This window comes from Bombina bombina, chromosome 10 (assembly GCF_027579735.1).
Source record: "Bombina bombina isolate aBomBom1 chromosome 10, aBomBom1.pri, whole genome shotgun sequence".
In the NCBI taxonomy this organism is placed as follows: Eukaryota; Metazoa; Chordata; class Amphibia; order Anura; family Bombinatoridae; genus Bombina; species Bombina bombina.
Genome location: NC_069508.1, coordinates 37,040,600 through 37,063,003, shown reverse-complemented (window position 1 = coordinate 37,063,003; position 22,404 = coordinate 37,040,600). Strand labels below are relative to the sequence as shown.

At 37.8% G+C, this 22,404-nt stretch overlaps 1 protein-coding gene across 1 annotated transcript in view; it reads right to left on the bottom strand.

Moving 5' to 3' along the window:
* Nucleotides 1-22,404, bottom strand: part of CCDC18 (coiled-coil domain containing 18) — a 92,903-nt gene that overhangs the window by 58,154 nt on the left and 12,345 nt on the right. The window contains 4 exon segments of the mRNA XM_053693120.1: nt 1,008-1,150; nt 7,212-7,378; nt 7,380-7,455; nt 18,003-18,130. Coding sequence (XP_053549095.1) covers nt 1,008-1,150; nt 7,212-7,378; nt 7,380-7,455; nt 18,003-18,130 — 514 coding nt within the window.

Sequence of the window (22,404 nt, the reverse complement as noted above, 5' to 3'; positions counted from 1 at the left end):
ATAAGCTTTTCACAGCAAGACAGTGCTAGTTAATGTGTGTCAAATAGATAACACTGTGCTCACTTCAGAGGAGTTATGAATGGGTCAGCACTGATTGGCTAAAATGCATATCTGTAAATAGCACTGAAATAAGGGGGCAGTTTGCAGAAGCTTACATACAAGGTAATCACAGAGGTAAAAAGTGTAGTTATATAACAGTGTTGGTGATGCACAGTGAATGTACTAATTATGCACTTTATATAAACTAAAAGTTTACACTATGGGGTAGATTTACTAAGGGTCGAGCGGATATGATTCGCTGTATCTAGTCCGCTCGACCTCACTAAATGCTGACAGCGTATGCTGTCGACATTTATCATTGCACAAGCATTTCTAGTGAAATGCTTGTGCAATGCCGGCCTCTGCTCACCGGCGGCCAATCGGCTGCTAGCAGGGGGTGTCAATCATCCCGATCACATGGGATTGGGATGATTTCAGTCCGTAACGTAAAAGGTGACGGAGAAGTTAAAGGGACAATGAACCCAAATTGTTTTCTTTCGTGCTTCAGATAGAGCATGCAATTTTAAGCAACTTTCTAATTTACTCCTATTATCAATTTTTCTTTGCTCTCTTGCTATCTTTATTTGAAAAAGAAAGGCATCTAAGCTAAGGAGGCAGACAATTTTGTGTTTAGAACCCTGGACAGCACTTGATTGGTGTCCGGCTTCTAAGCTTACATTCTTGCTTTCCAAACAAAGATACCAAGAGAAAGAAGAACATTTGATAATAGGAGTAAATTAGAAAGTTGCTTAAATTTGTATGCTCTATCTGAAGCACGAAAGAAAAAATTTGGGTTCAGTCTCCCTTTAAGGCGCAGCGGTCTTACGACCACTGCTTCTTTCGAGCCTGAGACAATGGTGGTAGGAAGGAGCATCGGCTGCTTAATAAATCTACCCCTATAACTAAATAAAACCCATACATTTAAACATAAACCGTCTCAGTCTAGGTATTGAGTAAAGTCAACCAACCGGTTACATTTGGCATCAATTTCACAGGTTCTTCTTGCAACGATAACAAATGATCTCTTTCATGTTGATCAACGCCATCATTATTTGTTGATAACTTGGCTTGAAGCTCTTTGTTTTCTGCTTCTTTTACTGACAGTTTCCTCCTACGAATTTAGAATCATGTTAATAGACAGTAACAAGAGAGGAACAGGACTTGGGAATTAATTATTTTATGCTGATCTGAAATTTGGTAAACGATATAACATTGCAGAGAGTAAGGCCAGCAGAATGATCGGTTGTATAAGTAGAGATATTTGCAGCAGAAATAGTAAGGTTCTTGTGCCACTTTACAGATCACTAGTTAGGCCTCATATTGAATATTGTGTGACGTTGTGGAGGCCATATCTGCAGAAGGATATAAAGAAACTAAAATACAAATAAGAACCTGGGATAAGCATAAGGCTATCCTATATGCGAATTACAGCCTGAGATAAGCAGAAGGCTATCCTATATACAAATTACAGCCTGAGATGAGTAAAAGGCTAGCCTACACACTAAATACTACCTGTGATAAGCATAAGGCTATCCTACATACTAATTACAGCCTGGGATAAGCATAAGGCTATCCTACATACTAATTACAGCCTGGGATAAGCATAAGTCTAGCTTATGTACTAATTAATGCCCGAGATAAGCATAAGGCTAGCTTAAGTACTAATTAGTGCTTGGGATAAGCATAAGGCTAGCTTATGTACTAATTAGTGCTTGGGATAAGTATAAGGCTAGCTTATGTACTAATTAGTGCTTGGGATAAGCATAAGGCTAGTTTATGTACTAATTAATGATTGGGATAAGCATAAGGCTATCCCGTGTACTAATTAATGCCTGGGATAAAAATAAGGCTAGCTTATGTACTAATTAATGCCTGGGATAAACATAAGGCTAGCTTATGTACTAATTAATGCCTGGGATAAGCATAAGGCTATCTTGTGTACTAATTAGTGCCTGGGATAAACATAAGGCTAGTTTATGTACTAATTAAATGTCTGGGATAAGCATAAGGCTAGCTTGTGTACTAATTAATGCTTGGGCTAAGCATTAGGCTATCCCGTGTACTAATTAATGCCTGGGATAAAAATAAGGCTAGCTTATGTACTAATTAATGCCTGGGATAAGCATAAGGCTATCTTGTGTACTAATTAGTGCCTGGGATAAACATAAGGCTAGCGTATATCCTAATTAATGCCTGGGAAAAACATAAGGCTATCCCGTGTACTAATTAATGCCTGGGATAAACATAAGGCTATCCCGTGTACTAATTAATGCCTGGGATAAACATAAGGCTAGCTTATGTACTAATTAATGCCTGGTATAAGCATTAGGCTAGTTTATGTACTAATTAATGCCTGGGATAAGCATAAGGCTAGTTTATGTACTAATTAATGCCTGGGATAAGAATAAGGCTAGTTTATGTACTAATTAATGCCTGGCATAAGCATAAGGCTAGCTTATGTACTCATTATTGCCTGGGATAAGCATAAGGCTAGCTTATGTACTCATTATTGCCTGGGATAAGCATAAGGCTAGCTTATGTACTAATTAATGCATGGGATAAACATAAGGCTAGCTTATGTACTAATTAATGATTGGGATAAGCATAAGGCTAACTTATGTACTAATTAGTGCTTGGGATAAGCATAATGCTAGTTTATGTACTAATTAATGTCTGGAATAAGCATAAGGCTAGCTTGTGTACTAATTAGTGCCTGGGATAAACATAAGGCTAGCTTATGTACTAATTAAATGTCTGGGATAAGCATAAGGCTAGCTTATGTGCTAATTAATGCTTGGGCTAAGCATAAGGCTATCCCGTGTACTAAATAATGCCTGGGATAAAAATAAGGCTAGCTTATGTACTAATTAATGCCTGGGATAAACATAAGGCTAGCTTATGTACTAATTAATGCCTGGGATAAGCATAAGGCTATCTTGTGTACTAATTAGTGCCTGGGATAAACATAAGGCTAGCGTATATCCTAATTAATGCCTGGGAAAAACATAAGGCTATCCCGTGTACTAATTAATGCCTGGGATAAACATAAGGCTATCCCGTGTACTAATTAATGCCTGGGATAAACATAAGGCTAGCTTATGTACTAATTAATGCCTGGTATAAGCATTAGGCTAGCTTATGTACTAATTAATGCCTGGGATAAGCATAAGGCTAGTTTATGTACTAATTAATGCCTGGGATAAGAATAAGGCTAGTTTATGTACTAATTAATGCCTGGCATAAGCATAAGGCTAGCTTATGTACTCATTATTGCCTGGGATAAGCATAAGGCTAGCTTATGTACTCATTATTGCCTGGGATAAGCATAAGGCTAGCTTATGTACTCATTATTGCCTGGGATAAGCATAAGGCTAGCTTATGTACTAATTAATGCATGGGATAAACATAAGGCTAGCTTATGTACTAATTAATGATTGGGATAAGCATAAGGCTAACTTATGTACTAATTAGTGCTTGGGATAAACATAATGCTAGTTTATGTACTAATTAATGTCTGGAATAAGCATAAGGCTAGCTTGTGTACTAATTAGTGCCTGGGATAAACATAAGGCTAGTTTATGTACTAATTAAATGTCTGGGATAAGCATAAGGCTAACTTATGTACTAATTAATGCCTGGGATAAGCATAAGGCTAACTTATGTACTAATTAATGCCTGGTATAAGCATAAAGCTAGCGTATGTACTAATTAATGATTGGGATAAGCATAAGGCTAGTTTATGTACTAATTAATGCCTGTGATAAGCATAAGGCTAGTTTATGTACTAATTAATGCCTGGGATAAGAATAAGGCTAGTTTATGTACTAATTAATGCCTGGCATAAGCATAAGGCTAGCTTATGTACTCATTATTGCCTGGGATAAGCATAAGGCTAGCTTATGTACTCATTATTGCCTGGGATAAGCATAAGGCTAGCTTATGTACTAATTAATGCATGGGATAAGCATAAGGCTAACTTATGTACAAATTAATGCCTGGTATAAGCATAAAGCTAACTTATGTACTAATTAATGCCTGGGATAAGCATAAGGCTAGTTTATGTACTAATTAATGTCTGGGATAAGAATAAGGCTAGCTTGTGTACTAATTAATGCCTGGGATAAGCATAAGGCTAGCTTATGTACTAATTAATGCATGGGATAAACATAAGGCTAGCTTATGTACTAATTAATGATTGGGATAAGCATAAGGCTAGCTTATGTACTAAATAATGCCTGGGATAAGCATAAGGCTAACTTATGTACTAATTAATGCCTGGGATAAGCATAAGGCTAACTTATGTACTAATTATTGCCTGGTATAAGCATAAAGCTAGCGTATGTACTAATTAATGATTGGGATAAGCATAAGGCTAGTTTATGTACTAATTAATGCCTGTGATAAGCATAAGGCTATCTTATGTACTAATTAATGATTGGGATAAGCATAAGGCTAGCTTATGTACTAATTAATGCCTGGGATAAGCATAAGGCTAGCTTATGTACTAATTAATGTCTGGGATACGCATAAGGCTAGCTTATGTACTAATTAATGCTTGGGCTAAGCATAAGGCTATCCCGTGTAATAATTAATGCCTGGGATAAAAATAAGGCTAGCTTATGTACTAATTAATGCCTGGGATAAACATAAGGCTAGCTTATGTACTAATTAATGCCTGGGATAAGCATAAGGCTATCATGTGTACTAATTAGTGCCTGGGATAAACATAAGGCTAGCGTATATCCTAATTAATGCCTGGGAAAAACATAAGGCTATCCCGTGTACTAATTAATGCCTGGGATAAACATAAGGCTATCCTGTGTACTAATTAATGCCTGGGATAAACATAAGGCTAGCTTATGTACTAATTAATGCCTGGTATAAGCATTAGGCTAGCTTATGTACTAATTAATGCCTGGGATAAGCATAAGGCTAGTTTATGTACTAATTAATGCCTGGGATAAGAATAAGGCTAGCTTATGTACTAATTAATGCCTGGGATAAGCATAAGGCTAGCTTATGTACTCATTATTGCCTGGGATAAGCATAAGGCTAGCTTATGTACTAATTAATGCATGGGATAAACATAAGGCTAGCTTATGTACTAATTAATGATTGGGATAAGCATAAGGCTAGCTTATGTACTAAATAATGCCTGGGATAAGCATAAGGCTAACTTATGTACTAATTAATGCCTGGGATAAGCATAAGGCTAACGTATGTACTAATTAATGCCTGGTATAAGCATAAAGCTAGCGTATGTACTAATTAATGATTGGGATAAGCATAAGGCTAGTTTATGTACTAATTAATGCCTGTGATAAGCATAAGGCTATCTTATGTACTAATTAATGATTGGGATAAGCATGAGGCTAGCTTATGTACTAATTAATGCCTGGGATAAGCATAAGGCTAGCTTATGTACTAATTAATGCCTGGGATAAGCATAAGGCTAGTTTATGTACTAATTAATGCCTGGGATAAGCATAAGGCTAGCTTATGTACTAATTAATGCCTGTGATAAGCATAAGGCTAACTTATGTACAAATTAATGCCTGGTATAAGCATAAAGCTAACTTATGTACTAATTAATGCCTGGGATAAGCATAAGGCTAGTTTATGTACTAATTAATGCCTGTGATAAGCATAAGGCTAGTTTATGTACTAATTAATGTCTGGGATAAGCATAAGGCTAGCTTGTGTACTAATTAATGCCTGGGATAAACATAAGGATAGTTTATGTACTAATTAATGCCTGGGATAAACATAAGGATAGTTTATGTACTAATTAATGCCTGGGATAAGCATAAGGCTAGTTTATGTACTAATTAATGCCTGGGATAAGCATAAGGCTAGCTTATGTACTAATTAATGCCTGGGATAAGCATAAGGCTAGCTTATGTACTAATGTCTGTGATAAGCATAAGGCTAGCTTATGTACTAAATTAATGCCTGTGATAAGCATAAGGCTAACTTATGTACAAATTAATGCCTGGTATAAGCATAAGGCTAGCTTATGTACAAATGAATGCCTGGTATAAGCATAAGGCTAGCTTATGTACTAATTAATGCCTGGGATAAACATAAGGTTAGTTTATGTACTAATTAATGCCTGGGATAAGCATAAGGCTAGCTTATGTACTAATTAATGCCTGGGATAAACATAAGGTTAGTTTATGTACTAATTAATGCCTGGGATAAACATAAGGTTAGTTTATGTACTAATTAATGCCTGGGATAAACATAAGGTTAGTTTATGTACTAATTAATGCCTGGGATAAGCATAAGGCTAGCTTATGTACAAATGAATGCCTGGTATAAGCATAAGGCTAGCTTATGTACAAATGAATGCCTGGTATAAGCATAAGGCTATCCTACATACTAATTGCTGTCTGGGATAATCAAAAAGCTACCCTATGTACTACATAAGCTTACACTTATAGGTAATTTCGGGCAGACTTGTTGGGACTTGTATGATTTTTATCTGCTGTCAAAATCTGTGTTTGTAGTTAAGTGTTAACTTTGAGAACAAATGATAAATATTGGTCTTGTGAGCACGTTTTGGATTTTTTTGCTTTATAAGTATTTTTTAAAGGAGCAGGTGATACCTTATTCTTCAATAATATGTTTTGTGGCCGAGGATTGTTCTGTGATTTTCTTCCTGTTGGTGAAAATGATTCATAAAATTAGTGATCACTATAACAGTGATAATTCCAAATGACTTAAAAACAATAAAAAAATTATTGATGCTTATTGATGCAATTTTGTATTTGTGTTGGACTGATGGCCATAGTAAAACAACTAAGGGGTCGATTTATCAAATGCTTTGCACCCCGACTGCAGGTTCTCACAAAAGAACTTGCAGTCCGTATTTAACAAGCAGCAGTCATTAGACGGCTGCTTCCCTAACCTTTCTCCACCTCTTATGTGGCAAATTTCCATCTCACCCGTCTCGTTCCAACCGGGAGATTGACAGCTCCTACCTGCACGTGATTGGCTGTGCACGGGGCAGCGGGGCGAGATTGCACGCAAGCGCAAAATAGCGCTCGTGTGCAATGGCTGAATTCCGGCAGCGGAATTCAGCCCACCAGAGCCTCCCCTTACTTGTAAATATGGTACGGACGTTTGTGCCTCCCCCTTACCTGTAAATATCGTACAGACTTTTGAGCTATCAAATTTTGATCCAAAATTTCCAGTTCCACTCCTGTCTGTTGGTTGTACAAGAATTCTCAATCTGTATTTTCACGTATAAAGCTTCAAGGTTTTCCTTAAGGACTTTTTCTTTATTTTCAAGTACACTCTCGAGTTTAAGAATCCTCTGATTGATTGGGGTAAGAACGAGAAATCAGTTCGGAATTTTTGCTCTCGATACAGTATTGCCTCTCCTGTCCACTGCTCCTCTCTGACTTTAGATTCCTGCAAACATAGAATATTAAACGACGTAAATTAAATCTACCGAGTTCATTAAACATATTTCTCACAATTTATCTTTTGTTAATAAAAAAAATTCACACAAGGAATAAATTGTCTTCTTTGTTGAAATTACTACTTACAGTGACATGAAATCCAACTTTTTCTTTCATGATTCAGATGCAGCATAAATATAAAAAGAAATAAAAAATGCTTCTCCTCTCAAACTTACTTCATTTCTCTTGGTATTGTTTGTAGAAAAGTAGATAGGGCAGCTCGAGGAGCGTGGACGTGTCCTAGAAACCCTATATGGTAGCAGTTTTGCAACAAAGCTTTAACACTGGACAAACACAGCTGCATTCTTGTAAAAATTGATGCGTATAATTCTCCAGCACATGCACACTATCTATCTATGTATCCTCTTCAGCAAATAATACCATTACAAACAAAGTACATTTCACAATAGATTGTAAACCGAAACTTCTTTAAAATGGTATGCCCTATCTATATAAATCATGAAAGAAACATTATGCGGTTCATGTCCCTTGTAAAGTTTTAGTTCTAATGGGCTCTCATGGCGATATACAGCTGCCAAAATACTGAAGCATGATGTTACCATGGCAACTACGCTGTGTTGCTCAGGGGTGGGGCAAACTCTTGTTAACCATTTGGGATACACCCCTTCCCTTAGTACAGGATTGTAATCTCAAGTACATTGTTCCTCCTCTCAACAAACAAAAGATCTCTGTCCTCCAAGATTGTAGTTGCTAATTTGTGGTCTAATACTGGCCATTGTCACAGGCAGATATTTGTATACATTTGTCTCTACATCTCTTTCTGCTGCTTAATTCCCAGCAAATTGCATTATTCAGTGTCACATCCATCTACATTATTTGCTTTTACAACCCGTGTCTGTTTTTTCTCTCTCTTATTTTTTCACTACTTTAATTCCTCATTAGACTTACTAAGCTCACGCAACCCCCCCTTACCAATGGTTTGAGACCAAATTTAGTCACAGGGCTGACGATATGAACCACGATTGCAGATTCACAGAAGTTTAACCCTTTAATTGCTAAGCCATTTCCACCAGTGTGCTGAGCCGTTTTTAGATACTGCTAATATTTAACCCCTACTGGTAGGTAATTTTTCAGTGAGAAACCCACACATAGTTATATACTTTTTTTTTACATTTAATTTCAGCAGCCCTACCCCAGCAGATTCAAATAAACATTATTTTATGTATTTATCATCACGTATAAGAAATCTGCAGCAAAAAGTGTAGACAAATGCAAAATTTTAATAAACAAGGTTATAAAGAATAGTGTGTGTTTTATTTTTCCCTAAACTCTATAAGAAAAATAAGGGGCTTTCGGTATACGTTATGGGACGTTGATCTGCACAATAGGGACTCATGATCCTCTATGCAAAATAAAGTGACCATTTATTCCCACCAATACCACAGTATCACCTAGCTATTAAAAAATGAATATAAGGATTATATTTTAAGAGGGGCTTAGCGGCCTTAAAAAAAAAGGGGTCTCTAGGCCATTTTGTTACCTGGTAATAGAGTATGTGTGCCAGTGAATTAAAACAAGTGTATTTTTTCAAACTGTGGGTCTTGGTGGTTTCTAGGGCAGTGACACCCGTGTTTTTATCTGTGTGTTCGCTTAAAGTGATGGTAAACTCTCCCCTTTTTAAAATCAGATCTGGAATGTAAGCGCCTATTTTAGATGGAGTTTAATTCATTAGCTGTAATGAAGATGCAGTATAACTTACTTTTTATTATAGATATGAATTCAAAATACTGCATGCTCCTCCGCCCACTTCAAAAGTAACATTTTCTGTGAGCTAACAGATTGAATTTGTTGTCCAATCAGCACTCTCCCCATATGGCCACTTTTGTTGTAGCTAGAGCATTGATTGGAGAGTAATTCAATCCTTAGCTGACAGCGAAAATTGACTTTTGAAGTGGGTGGTGTAACGTTGGGTATTCTGAATTTCATATCTATATTATAAACTAAGTTATAGCGCATCTTCATTGCACATGATGAATTAAACCCCATCTAAAATAGCGCCTTACATTCCAGATCTGATTTTAAAAAGGGGAGAGTTTACCATCACTTTAAAACAGAAAGCAGGTGTGGCTGTAGCATAGAGACCTAGGTAAGAGGTCTTGAAAAGTTCCTGTGCCTATCACCATAATTTTATTCATTCCAGTTTACCAGTGCAGTCCATCTCCAGGTTTTACTTACATAAAATGTATTTTGGCCTTAGCCAACTACCCTAAGGCTGTATCATTTTATGGGGGCAGCAGATTTTAAGGGGTAGGTTCTATGGAGTGTCTCTAAATGTTTTACTACAAATAAATAAATTGCTGCTTGTCTCATCTCCGGTAGAGAGAAAAGGATGAGGCATAAAATTACATAAAACCGGAGTTCGCGCACTCGGGGAGGGGGGGGGCGTAGATTCCCTAGTGCCTTAGGGCAGCACAAAAGCTAATTAAATACACCACTGTATACTTAAACGCTCCTTTGCGTCTTTAAGTTCCGTTTCTAACGTGTTACATTTCTCCAGCAAAACTTTCTTCTCTCTTTCTCACAATTTAGCAGATTCCTTATTCGCTAGATCTCCCTCAAGCTGAACCTAAAAATGAAAAAACATTAAAACACTGCAAGTTAAACAATAGTAACAATTAATGTTATTGGTAAATTAGGTTCAGTTAATCCTCAAACAATCTCTCATGCATTTAAATTCATAATTACCACCTACGGGAGGTAATATCATACATACACAGTATAATTTGTGTAATGAAGTCAGCCTGCAAATTGAGTGGGTCTACTACCTTACAAATTTTATATATATATACACACACACACACATATATTTATACTATATATATATATATAATATACACAACATATAACACAAATACATAATATATATATATATATATATATATATATATATATATATATACTATTATATATAAATATATGTGTGTGTGTGTGTGTGTTATATATATAATAATAATCCCAAGTGAACTCCTGCACTCACTTAATTCAGCAACTGCCCGGGGTGCATATATATATAATATTACACACACACACACACACACACACATATAAAGTTTTTTTATTTAGGTATTTTTTCTGTAGTGTAGGGCTTCCAGCAGTATGGACCAAGATCTACGTTATGCAGTACGATGGCTATTTACTACATGACATAGATCTACTTCCATTTCGCCAATGGGGTTAAGAGACTTTCTGGTTTAGTTCCATTATCAAATTGTCTTTTTATATGCACACATTTCTGAGGAACAGCTCCTACTGTGCATGTGCCGGAGTTCACAGTGTTTACTTTTATAAATCTGTAATTGGCTAATGGTGTCACATGATACAAGGGGCTCGCAAATTAAAGTAAATTATGAAATTTGTTAGAAAAAAAAAAAATCTACTGCTCATTTAAAATGCAGAGTAAATGCTATTGCGTTGTCTTTTTAATAAGCAACTTGTTGATTATGCAATTCTACTGTATTTAAATCTTTTAAAAAGGGACATTAAACACTGAGATGGTAATATAAAATGATAAATCATATATATAAAAAACTCTGAAGTATAATTTTTATTATTTATTTTGTCCCCCTTTTTCCTGTAATTCCATTCTGTTAGAATGGAAGTGCAGAACATTGTTATATTCCACACAGACATATGGCTACACACTAGTGACCTATTTATAACTTTCCCTAATTGGCCACAGCAGAGAAAGAAACCTAAATTACAAAATGGGCCAGCTCCCATTGTTTTATAGACACTAAAAACTTTCACTTATTTCTGTCAATATTTAAACAACTAATGAAACTTTAACAAATACACTCTGGCATGTTATTCTCAGACTAATCTTTTCTTTTAATGCATCAGTCTATCTTAGCATTTATTTCGTGTTTAATGTCCCTTTAAATATTCTCACGCAAATAAAATTAGCTTTTTAGTTAATTTACTAACATAATAATATTTAATGACACAATAAACCCTTAAGGAAAAGTTAACTATAAAGTACCACTATGCAGCCTCTTAAATAACTTCAAAATTTAGTTACGACTTTCATTCATATCATTTTTTACATGCTTAACTATTAAAGGGCCATGAAACCCACATTTTTTCTTCATGATTTAGAAAGAGATGTAATTTTAAACATCTTTCTAATTTTACTTCTATTATCTCATTTGTTTTATTCCTCTTGATATTCTTTGCTGAAAAAACATATCTAGATATGCTCAGTAGCTGCTGATTGTTTGCTACACCATAGAAGCCTTGTGTGATTGGCTCACCATGTGCATTGCTTTTCTTCTCAACTAAGGATATCTAAAAAATGAAGCAAAATAAAATAATAGAAGTAAATTGTAATGTTGTTTACATTTCTAGTCTCTATCTGAATCATGAAAGAAAGATTTTGGGTTTAGTGGCCCTTTAAACTTAAAACATCTACCTTTTATACCGACAGCTTCTCACGCCGTAACTCAGCCTGCTATAGAAAAAAAATGTTTTCAAATGACGAATATCTTTCTAAAACGTTATGATTGGTTCCCCACTGGCGTCCCAACTGACTCGCTCTACGTCCACAATTCAAAATATGCAAGCGTGTCTCGGGAAATCTCGACTGTATAGATGCGCTCTCATGAGACACGCATGCACATACTCTCAGTGATCTACATACACAAAAATGAATCTACTGATTCAATATGTATCACTGCGGGCAAAGTTTTTCTCTACGCATGCGCAATTTACTATATCAATATCTGCAAAAGATGAATGAATTTAAAAAAATAAAGTTAGCGACTGAGTTAATCTAGATAAGATTAGTGAATGTCATCAATATTGAAGAAAAAAAAATGTACTTTCACTTTATGATACTGCTACGACTGTGGCAGCAGTTGAAGGTTTTTACCCCCTAATTACAGAACAATAACACCTTGTATAAAAGAGCTGACAGTCGCATGCACAGATTTCTTACTTGTCCAGGTTTCCTCAGCTACGATTCTTTTGTATTGTTGAAAAGCTCTACTCAAGTCTTCAGCACTAGTAATGCTTCATTTCTCTGCTTTTCAGCTCTTTGGATAGAAACAGAATAACACATAAAAAATACCATTCATGCACTATATAGTAGACCTTAAAGGGACACTGTTGTGCAAAAATTGCACGCTCTTATTCATTAGCTAGTGTGATTTTTGCACTACTTGTGGAACTCTTGTATTTAACCCCTGCAAAGGGTAAACACAAAGGTAAAGTCCCTATTGGGAGCTGTAAACACCTGCAGTTCCCAAGCTGAACACAGCCCAGCTGACTGGCAAGATTTCACATAGACACCACATACTGTTTCCTGCTTGGGACCAGAAGTTCTCTGCAGCTCTCCAGTTGGACGTTATCTATGTTTATAACCCTCTTATTGCGATATGAAAGTCAAAATTAAACTGGTTCCGAGCAGAAACAGCCGCTAGTATCCAATTCAGCAGCGCAAGTTACATAGCTGAGTTGTACAACTACTGGTGCTGACTGCATCCTTTTTAAAAAAAAACAACTGTATTTATGTTTTAAAATAGTTTATCTTCAATCCATCAAAGAAAAAAAACTCCTTAATTCAGATTGTAGCAAAGAAAAAGGCCATTGCTTTACTTATTCTGTGTAAAGGTGATATTTCGGGCCTTTCAGCTCTTAATGATGCATGATTAAGGGCTGAAAGGCCCAAAAAGTTTCATGTATTTTACACTGTTCCAATAAAGGAGTTTATTTGAAGATAAGGTGCTGTGGACCACATTATTTGTACTTATGAGATGAGGTTTAAGCTGAAAACCTCTGTCCTTCGTCCGCACGTTTGCTACATTGTTGCTGGGAGATACTATGCTGATTCTGTACATAGGACTAATACTTCCTCCATATATACCATATTCTTTACGCTCTGGGTAATTCCAGCAGCCGTATTAATTATTAATGTGTTGAAATCATCATAAGGTGTATGCAGTTAAGTAGCTGAAAACATATTTCAAGCAATAATCATAATTAATAAAGTGTTTAAACTAGGTATTTACTGTAAATATTTCACATTCTAAATGTTTCTTCACATAGGGGAGATTATATATTTTACCAACAAAACCCCCCCCAGATTATATAGAAATATGTATTTATGAATATAGAGAACATATCTCTGCTATGTGAAGAACATTGAATGTGAAACATTAATATTTTCATGTTGGGGTTAGCGCACCTGAGAAAATGTGATCAGGTTTGCAGGATTTGTTGGGTGTTAGGTTTTTTCTAATTTTTGCGCTCCATTGAAGTCTATGGGAGAATACTTAGTGCAGGTTGTGATATTCTAACTTCGGCTCCTTTGCCACGTGTTGGGTTTGGCGCTGTGAGCGAAACTGTTTGCTTTCAACTTGTAATATGGCCGGGTATCCGACTAACGGCAAAAAAAAACGTAGTCGAGCACCATTAGTTGCTCTCCAACAGGAAGGCGATAAATAGTGTTCCACTCGTAAGCTAGCCCTATAATGTCCACTGGTTAATGCAAAAGATAGAATACTTTTATATTTCAGTACCCTCTTGTTTAGTGTTGCAAGAATGCTGGGAACATTATAAAATGAAAACCCTACAATAATAATTAGTGCATTCTAGGCCTGGAAATCACATCCACAGAATATGTTATTATGCCCAGTTATTAACATGTTAGTAAGCAGGAGTGTGCAGCGTACACAATCAGGTTCTTCTGTACTCTGAGGCTGTGACAAGGCTTTATTTTTTTAATAAGTACAAAAAATGAAAATGCTCCTTACCGTTTACATTGCTCTACTGCATTCATATAGCTCAATTTTTAGCTTTTTCAACTCTTCTCTAAATTTCTGCACAACTTGCTCTTTTCAGCCAGTATGTGCTGGCTTTCTGCCAACTGATCGTCGACATTTCTAGAAAGAAATTTGTAATTAGGTAAGAAAACATGAAGTGTAAAAGAAATTGTCAAGAAATTTTGTAATTAGTAAAAAAAAAGTCAACACATTAATCAGACACATTGCATATACACAAGTATATAATAATAACCAACCATCACGCTTACATAGCACTTTTCCTCCTGTTCTTTGTTCCTGAGTACATTTACATAAGAGGGTTAGAAGTTAGAGATTGTAGTCCTGAAAGACTTGTGTAAAGAAGTAGATCTTGAGTTCTTTGCTTAAAAACATCTATGGAAGTGGCTTCTTTCACGGTGTTTGTGTTCCATAGAGATGGGACGACATGGCTAAAAGTTTGAACACCACATTTTTGGTGAATCCTTGGCACATTAGCTTCAGAGCAAGTACTGCATCAGAGTGTGAGTTGATATAAACAGCACCGTAATTATTTTCGATAGATTGGTCCCTGACTGTGCAGAGCTTTGTAGTATAGCAGGGCCTATCTTCAATAGTATGTAGATATGTGCATTCAGAATTTTTGTTCACCCCCAAATGGAGAAGGCAGAGACTCTTTGCGCTGCTCGGCTATTTTCGTTGCCGCATTATTCTTGTGCAACAGCAAAGCACTAAAATATTTGTAAATCCAGATTTTAGTGTGTTGTGGTTGCACAAGAATAAATACAGCAATGAAAATAGCCCGAGCGGCACAAAGAGCCATCTTCTTCCGCTCATCTTGGAGGTGAACGAAACCTCTGAAATGCACATATTTAATAGTAATGTGCTATTTTATTGGAATCCAGTGCGGGGAGGTGGACGATTGGTGTCACATGACAAAATAGTGACTGGCCAGTTAGCAGCCTTGCTGCACCGTTTTGTACCAACTGAAGGAGATTGGAGTAATTTATCTGGGACACTCATAATAAAATGCACTAAAATAGTCCAAGCAGGATGTCACTAAAGCGTGGGTGATCCCTCACTATATTCTTAAAACTAAAGAATGAGGCTCTGGACTGTGGCTGATATGTATTTTTGGGGAAGTTCACAGTCAAGCATAACACCAAGATCATCCTGTAGCCTAGTTTACTATCATGCAATCTACTACCCATCACCATTTTTGTCTCGGTTTAGTTTCAACCCAACTGGACACTCATCCATCCCAGGAGATCAGCAAGACATTAAAGGGACATTATACACTCATTTTTTCTTTGCATAAATGTTTCGTAGATGATCTATTTATAAAGCCCATAAAGTTTTTTGTTTTTTTTTAAAAAATGTATAATTTTTGCTTATTTTTAAATAACATCTGCCTCTGATTTTCAGACTCCTAACCAAAGCCCCAAAGTCTTATTTGAATACCGTCCAGCTACCATCTCCAGCTTGCTCCTGTTTGTGTAAAGGGTCTTTTCATATGCAAAGAAGGGAGACGGGGGGGGGGGGAGTGTCTTATTTCCCACTTGCAGTGGGCTTTCGAGCTGCCTTTTCAACAGAGCTACAACTGAAAGCTTCTAAGTAAGTTTTTAAACCATTTTAATACTGGATTTTTTATATCAGTATCTGTGCATCTTATTCTTTATAGTAGTGTCTATTACATGCAGTTATATGAAAATGAGTGTATACCTGTCCCTTTAAGTGACTGTTTCCTATTGGAACATTTGAGTTTGGCTTGAAGGAAATATACATTTGCGTATCATCTACAGTAACAGTGATAACTTTGGCCATGTAACCTTATTTTATCTCCCATTGGAGCATATACACTGCAAATAAAGTGGCAGATAGGATGGAGCGGTGCTGAGCTAGCCCCTACTACATGTCACCCAGAGAGTTTCCGTCAGATAGAAATGATTTGAAACCATCTGTAGGACTGTACCCCCCCCAGACCCTCAACATCCTGCTGACAATGTAGTAAAATGCCACAGTCCACAGTGTCAAATGTAACAGAGGGCAAGAAGGTTTAGTACTGAGCACTCAACCCTGTCTTTTGCCCATCAGTACTATGTTCTTATCCCTAAAACCTGACTGTAATGAGTCATAAATTGTCATATTTTTCCTGTCTGGCCCTTGTTCTTTAGTGTCGTTTGTTCCCTCCTGCCCTTGCACCTAAATCGACACTCCCCCTTTTTTTTTTTTTCCCTTTCCTATAAAAGATGAACTCACCTTTTTCTAAATGCTTGGTATTTGTGCCGCCTACTCTCAGCAGCTGCACTCAAGCTTCAAACTTTTTCGATTCAGAAACTCTCAGAAACTACCACTCCCAGCACCTATCGTGTGACGTCACACGCCACCGGAAGTGCGCTCGACAACGGCTCACTGCATTGCTACTAGCCGCAATTCGCTTCAGACAAACTCTCAACTTGCTACCGGACTTCATCCCTGACAGCCTTATCGTCCTTACCGGTAAGCGACCTAACAATAACTTTACTTGGGAATAATTCCGGATCTCATATTAACGATAGTAATTGGAAACAAGATTCATGTAAAATCGTTACTCTGTAACCTTGATATCAACTTGCACTATCGTCAGAGTGATCTCTCCAATATTTTGTATTTAAACACCTTGCTTACAGATTGTCAAAGTTAGTTTGCATTCAAGTACATTTGGGGATCATTCCTCTATTTTTCTTACTCTAAATCTCTTACTCACTTACCGGTTAAGCTGTTTAAACCCTGTGCAAAGAAGTAATATTCTCCCATCTCAGGTGTGAAAACAGCAGTACCGCATATTATTCTGAAGGGGGATTGAAGAAGCACTACACTTAATTCTTCCCTATTTCACCTACCTAGGTAGTGCTCTCCATCTCCCATCATACACATATATTTAACCTGCAGTTGAGGTCCTTACATTCATTTATTTCTCTCCACTTTAGGGGAAGAATTAATCATTACACTAATACCAAGCCCTTTGACCATGGACCCAGCAGGATTAATCTCCCATGTGGAGGCACTCACACTGACTGTAGAGAATTTAACTAAGGGAATGACTGCCCTACAGACAGAGAATACATCTCTTAAACAGTACATTAATGATAAAATTGACACACTTAAGGTCACTTTAAGTACCCACGAACCACAGCCCAACCCCCCTCAACCTTTTTCAGGTAACCGCAATGAATTTAGAGAATTTAAAAATTCTTGCTACCTGTACTTCCAGTTAAAACCAAAAACCTATCCCAATGACCACTTAAAAGTTCTTACCACCATTTCTTATCTACGTGGAGAACCGCGCATATGGGCTAATTTTTTTTTTGAGACAGATGACCCAATACTTTACTCACTTGAGCAATTTTTTAAGGCTATGGCTCAACTTTATGATGACCCTTTTAAACAGCTCTCAGCTGAAACTGCCATGCGGTCCCTACGCCAAAATAAGAGACAGGTCGAGGAATATATAACGGATTTTAAAAAATACTCCGCTGATACCCTCTGGAACGACTTGTCCTTGCGAAACCAATTTCGCTTGGGCTTGTCTGACGCCTTAAAGGACGAACTTGCCAGACAACCACTACCTGACACTCTTGACCAACTTATAGATTTATCTATAACCTTAGATAGACGTATTAGAGAACGACGAACTGAGAGACGTTACTCTGACACAGTACAAAAACATCCACAGGCTTACAACACTCCCACGGTGCCATCCAAATCTACCACCAAGTCATCATCAATCCCAATGGAACTTGGCTTTATAAGAGGACCCTTTACCCCACAGGAAAAACTCAGGCGTAAGGCAAACGACTTATGCATGTACTGTGGAGGATTGGATAATACTATCAGAGAATGTACCCAACTGCAACTAAGAATGTAGCATAGGAAGGGTACAAATATGTTTTTCCCTAAAACATTCACAAACTAACCATTGCTCTCTACCTATTCCTGTTGCAGTGGGAACATCAGCGACTGCAGACCCAAGCAATACTTGATTCTGGGTGCCAGCCACAATTACATTGATCTAGACTATGTACACATAAATAAAATACCACTGCTTAAAAAGTTAAAACCAAGGTCTCCTTCGTTTTGTAGATGGTAAACAAATTTCCTCTGGTCCAATATAACACATCATACCGAATTTGCCACTTTCGATGTAATACCATCACCCCTTTTCCCTGTAATTTTAGGATTCAGGTCTAACTCTAACGTTCAGTTTAATTCCTCTTATTGCAGGAGACAATTGCCTTTTCCACGAACAGTTACCTTCTCACGGAACCTATCACTGTTCCACAAGAATACACTCAATTCTCTGACGTTTTCAGCAAAAACAGACTCAGAGGTTTTACCACCCCACAGGGTATATGGACTGTCCTATAGACCTACTGCCAGGCGTAGACATTCCATATGGCCATATATTCCCCTTGTCTGATACTGAACTACAACATCTGAAAACTACTTAAAAGAAAATTTAGAAAAAGGATTCATACGTCCCTCCACCTCTCCAGCAGGTGCGGGGATATTCTTTGTTAGAAACAAAGATCAGTCCTCCTCAGACCGATCATTGATTATAGGGAAACTAAACAAACGTACCATAAAAAACAGATACCCCCTACCTTTAATTCCCTCAACTAATAGATAGATTAAAACATGCATCCTTCTACACAAAAATTAGACCTCAGAGGTGCCTATAATTTTAGTACGTATCAAATCAGGACATGAGTGGCTGACAGCTTTCGTACTCGCTACGGTTTATATGAGTACCACGGTAACTGCCTTTTGGCCTATGTAACGCCCCTGCCACTTTTCAATATTTTATCAATGATATATTCAGGGACTTACTAGACCTCTTCGTAGTCATTTACCTCGATGACATTCTGATATAATCTCCTACTCTTGAGGAGCATATAAAGCACGTCAAAATTATCCTGACACGTCTTAGAGATAATTCTCTGTATGTGAAATTAGTAAAGGTGTATTTTCCACTCAAAAAGGATCAATTTCCCTGGGTTATGAAATCACGCCAGAAGGTATACAAATGGAAAGTAATAAGGTAGCAGCTATCCTTAACTGGCCCACCCCTCCATCAACAAAGAGGGATGTTCAGAGGTTATGGCTTTGCTAATTTTTATCGCAAATTCGTAAAGAATTTTGCTGCCCTAACCAGACCGCTAACTAACCTCACTAAAAAGGAGGGAAGGTTCATATGGAATCAAGAATTACAACAAATTTTGACTTCCTGAAGTCTACATTCACCTCGAGCTTCAATTCTACGATACCCCCGATCCTAAAACTCCAATTCATTCTTGAGGTAGATGCCTCCAATTTTGCACTAGGAGCTATTTTGTCCCAAAGACAAACTAGCACAGAACCCCTTCATCCAGTAGCTTTTTATTCCAGGGTTATGACCTCTCCCGAATTAAACTACCCCCATAGGGGATAAGGAACTATTGGCAATTAAGGCATCTCTGGAACATTGGAGGCACCTACTCGAGGCGTACCCGAAATCCCCAATCTTGATATATACCTGACCACAAAAATTTGAGAGTACCTCAAAAAGCAATCGGACCCCTTTCTTCAAGACAGGTGCGTTGGAATTTATTCCTTGCCCGTTTTTTAATATCTAATCACCTTTAGACCTGCTTCCTAAGAACAAAAAGGCTGATGCTCTGTCTCGCCAATTTCCCTCAACCACATTTACAGCCTGAAGAATCCTCTCTTATCCTCTGGAACGCTTTATAGGACTCTCTGTAACACAAGAAAAGCTTTTCAAAGATGAACAAATGAAAGATTGCCACCCTACCCAAACTGCCTTAAAACCGTTACCCCGATGGGTTATACTATCATCATGGACAAGGTTTACGTACCACCTGTCCCTCAGGGAACAAGTCTTAAGCCACATTTCATGATCACTACTAGTTGGACATCCTGGCATCAACAAGACTCAAGAACTTCTTACTCGGTTTTTCTGGTGGCCTAATCTCTTGACAGATACAGCTCTTTTTGTGAAATCATTGTAAGGTTTGTGCTGTCTCAAAATTCTCAAGGACCCTCGCCTACAGGGAAATTGATACCCTTACCCACTCCGGAACGTCCCCTGAGTCAGAGATTGCCCTCGATTCATTGTCAGATCTAACCAATTTCTAGGAAACAGAACACTATCCTAGTGGTTGTAGATCTATTCAGTAAGATGGCTCATTTTATACCCTTTCATAAACTACCTACTACACTTGAAACAGTCACCTTACTCCTCTCTCATGTCTTCAAATTGCATGGTCTTCCCTACCACTATAACCTCTGATAGAGGAACCCAGTTCACCAGCAGGCTGTGGAAGGAATAATGCCGCCACCCTACGTATCACCAGCCGCCTCAGCACTTCATTTCATCCACAGACTAATGGTCAAACAGAAAGGACTAATCAATGGATTGAGCAATACCTTCGCTGTTTCATATCAGCCTGACAGGACAACTGGGTCGACCTACTACCGTCTGCTGAGTTCGCTTTTAACAACACGTACCACAGTACCACCAAAGCTTCACCGTTTTTCATCAACTACGGATTCCATCCCACGTTTCATTGGCAGAACTCCAGCCAAAATACCTGTCCTGTCGTGAATGAACTGGTAAACACTATTTCGGATGCTTTTTCCTTAACAACTGAGAACTATAAAACTTGCCAAGGAGAGATATAAGCATCACTATGATAAGAAACATTCACCTTCCCCGCAATATCAACTGGGTGATTACGTGTGGCTTTCTACTCGTAACCTTCGTCTGCCATTTCCCTCCAGGAAACTTTCTTCTACTTACATAGGGCCATTCCCTATTGCTAGAATAGTTAATGCGAATGCTGTGACCCCTAACATTACCACCTCATATGAGAACTCATCCTACTTTCCATGTTTCCCTCCCTCAAACCCTATCGCACTCTCCCGTCAACATTCGGTACGAGACCCTTCATCTACCTTCGTTACCTCTACCTCCAGATGAATATGAGGTCCACAGTATCCTTGACTCCCAGTCTCCTAAGGAGGTTCTTTGCAATATTTGATACATTGGAAGGGTTACCCGACTCTGAGGATTCTTGGGAACCAGCTGCTAACCCTCTCAGCTCCTCGTCTCCTTGCCAGTTTCATAGCCGCCATCAGACCGCCCTGGTCCTGATCCCCGGAGTTGATCATTTGGCGGGGGATCCTGTCATATTTTTCCTGTCTGGCTTGTTCTTTAGTGTCGTTTGTTCCCTCTGCCCTTGCACCTAAATCGACACTCCCTTTTTTTTTTCCCTTTCCTATAAAGATGAACTCACCTTTTTCTAAATGCTTGGTATTTGTGCCGCCCTACTCTCAGCAGCTGCACTTAAGATTCAAACTTTTTCGATTCAGAAACTCTCAGAAACTACCGCTCCCAGCACCTATCGTGTGACGTCACACGCCACCGGAAGTGCGCTCGACAACGGCTCACTGCATTGCTACTAGCCGCAATTCGCTTTAGACAAACTCTCAACTTGCTACCGGACTTCATCCCCTGACAGCCTTATCGTCCTTACGGTAAGCGACCTAACAATAACTTTACTTGGGAATAATTCCGGATCTCATATTAACGATTAGTAATTGGAAACAAGATTCATGTAAAATCGTTACTCTGTAACCTTGATATCAACTTGCACTATCGTCCAGAGTGATCTCTCCAATATTTTGTATTTAAACACCTTGCTTACAGATTGTCAAAGTTAGTTTGCATTCAAGTACATTTGGGGATCATTCCTCTATTTTTCTTACTCTAAATCTCTACTCACTTACCGGTTAAGCTGTTTAAACCCTGTGCAAAGAAGTAATATTCTCCCATCTCAGGTGTGAAAACAGCCAGTACCGCATATTATTCTGAAGGGGGATTGAAGAAGCACTACACTTAATTCTTCCCTATTTCACCTACCTAGGTAGTGCTCTCCATCTCCCATCATACACATATATTTAACCTGCAGTTGAGGTCCTTACATTCATTTATTTCTCTCCACTTTAGGGGAAGAATTAATCATTACATAAATGTTGTTGAAATTAGGACCATGCACCCTATTAACAGGTGTGTGTGTTGGGTC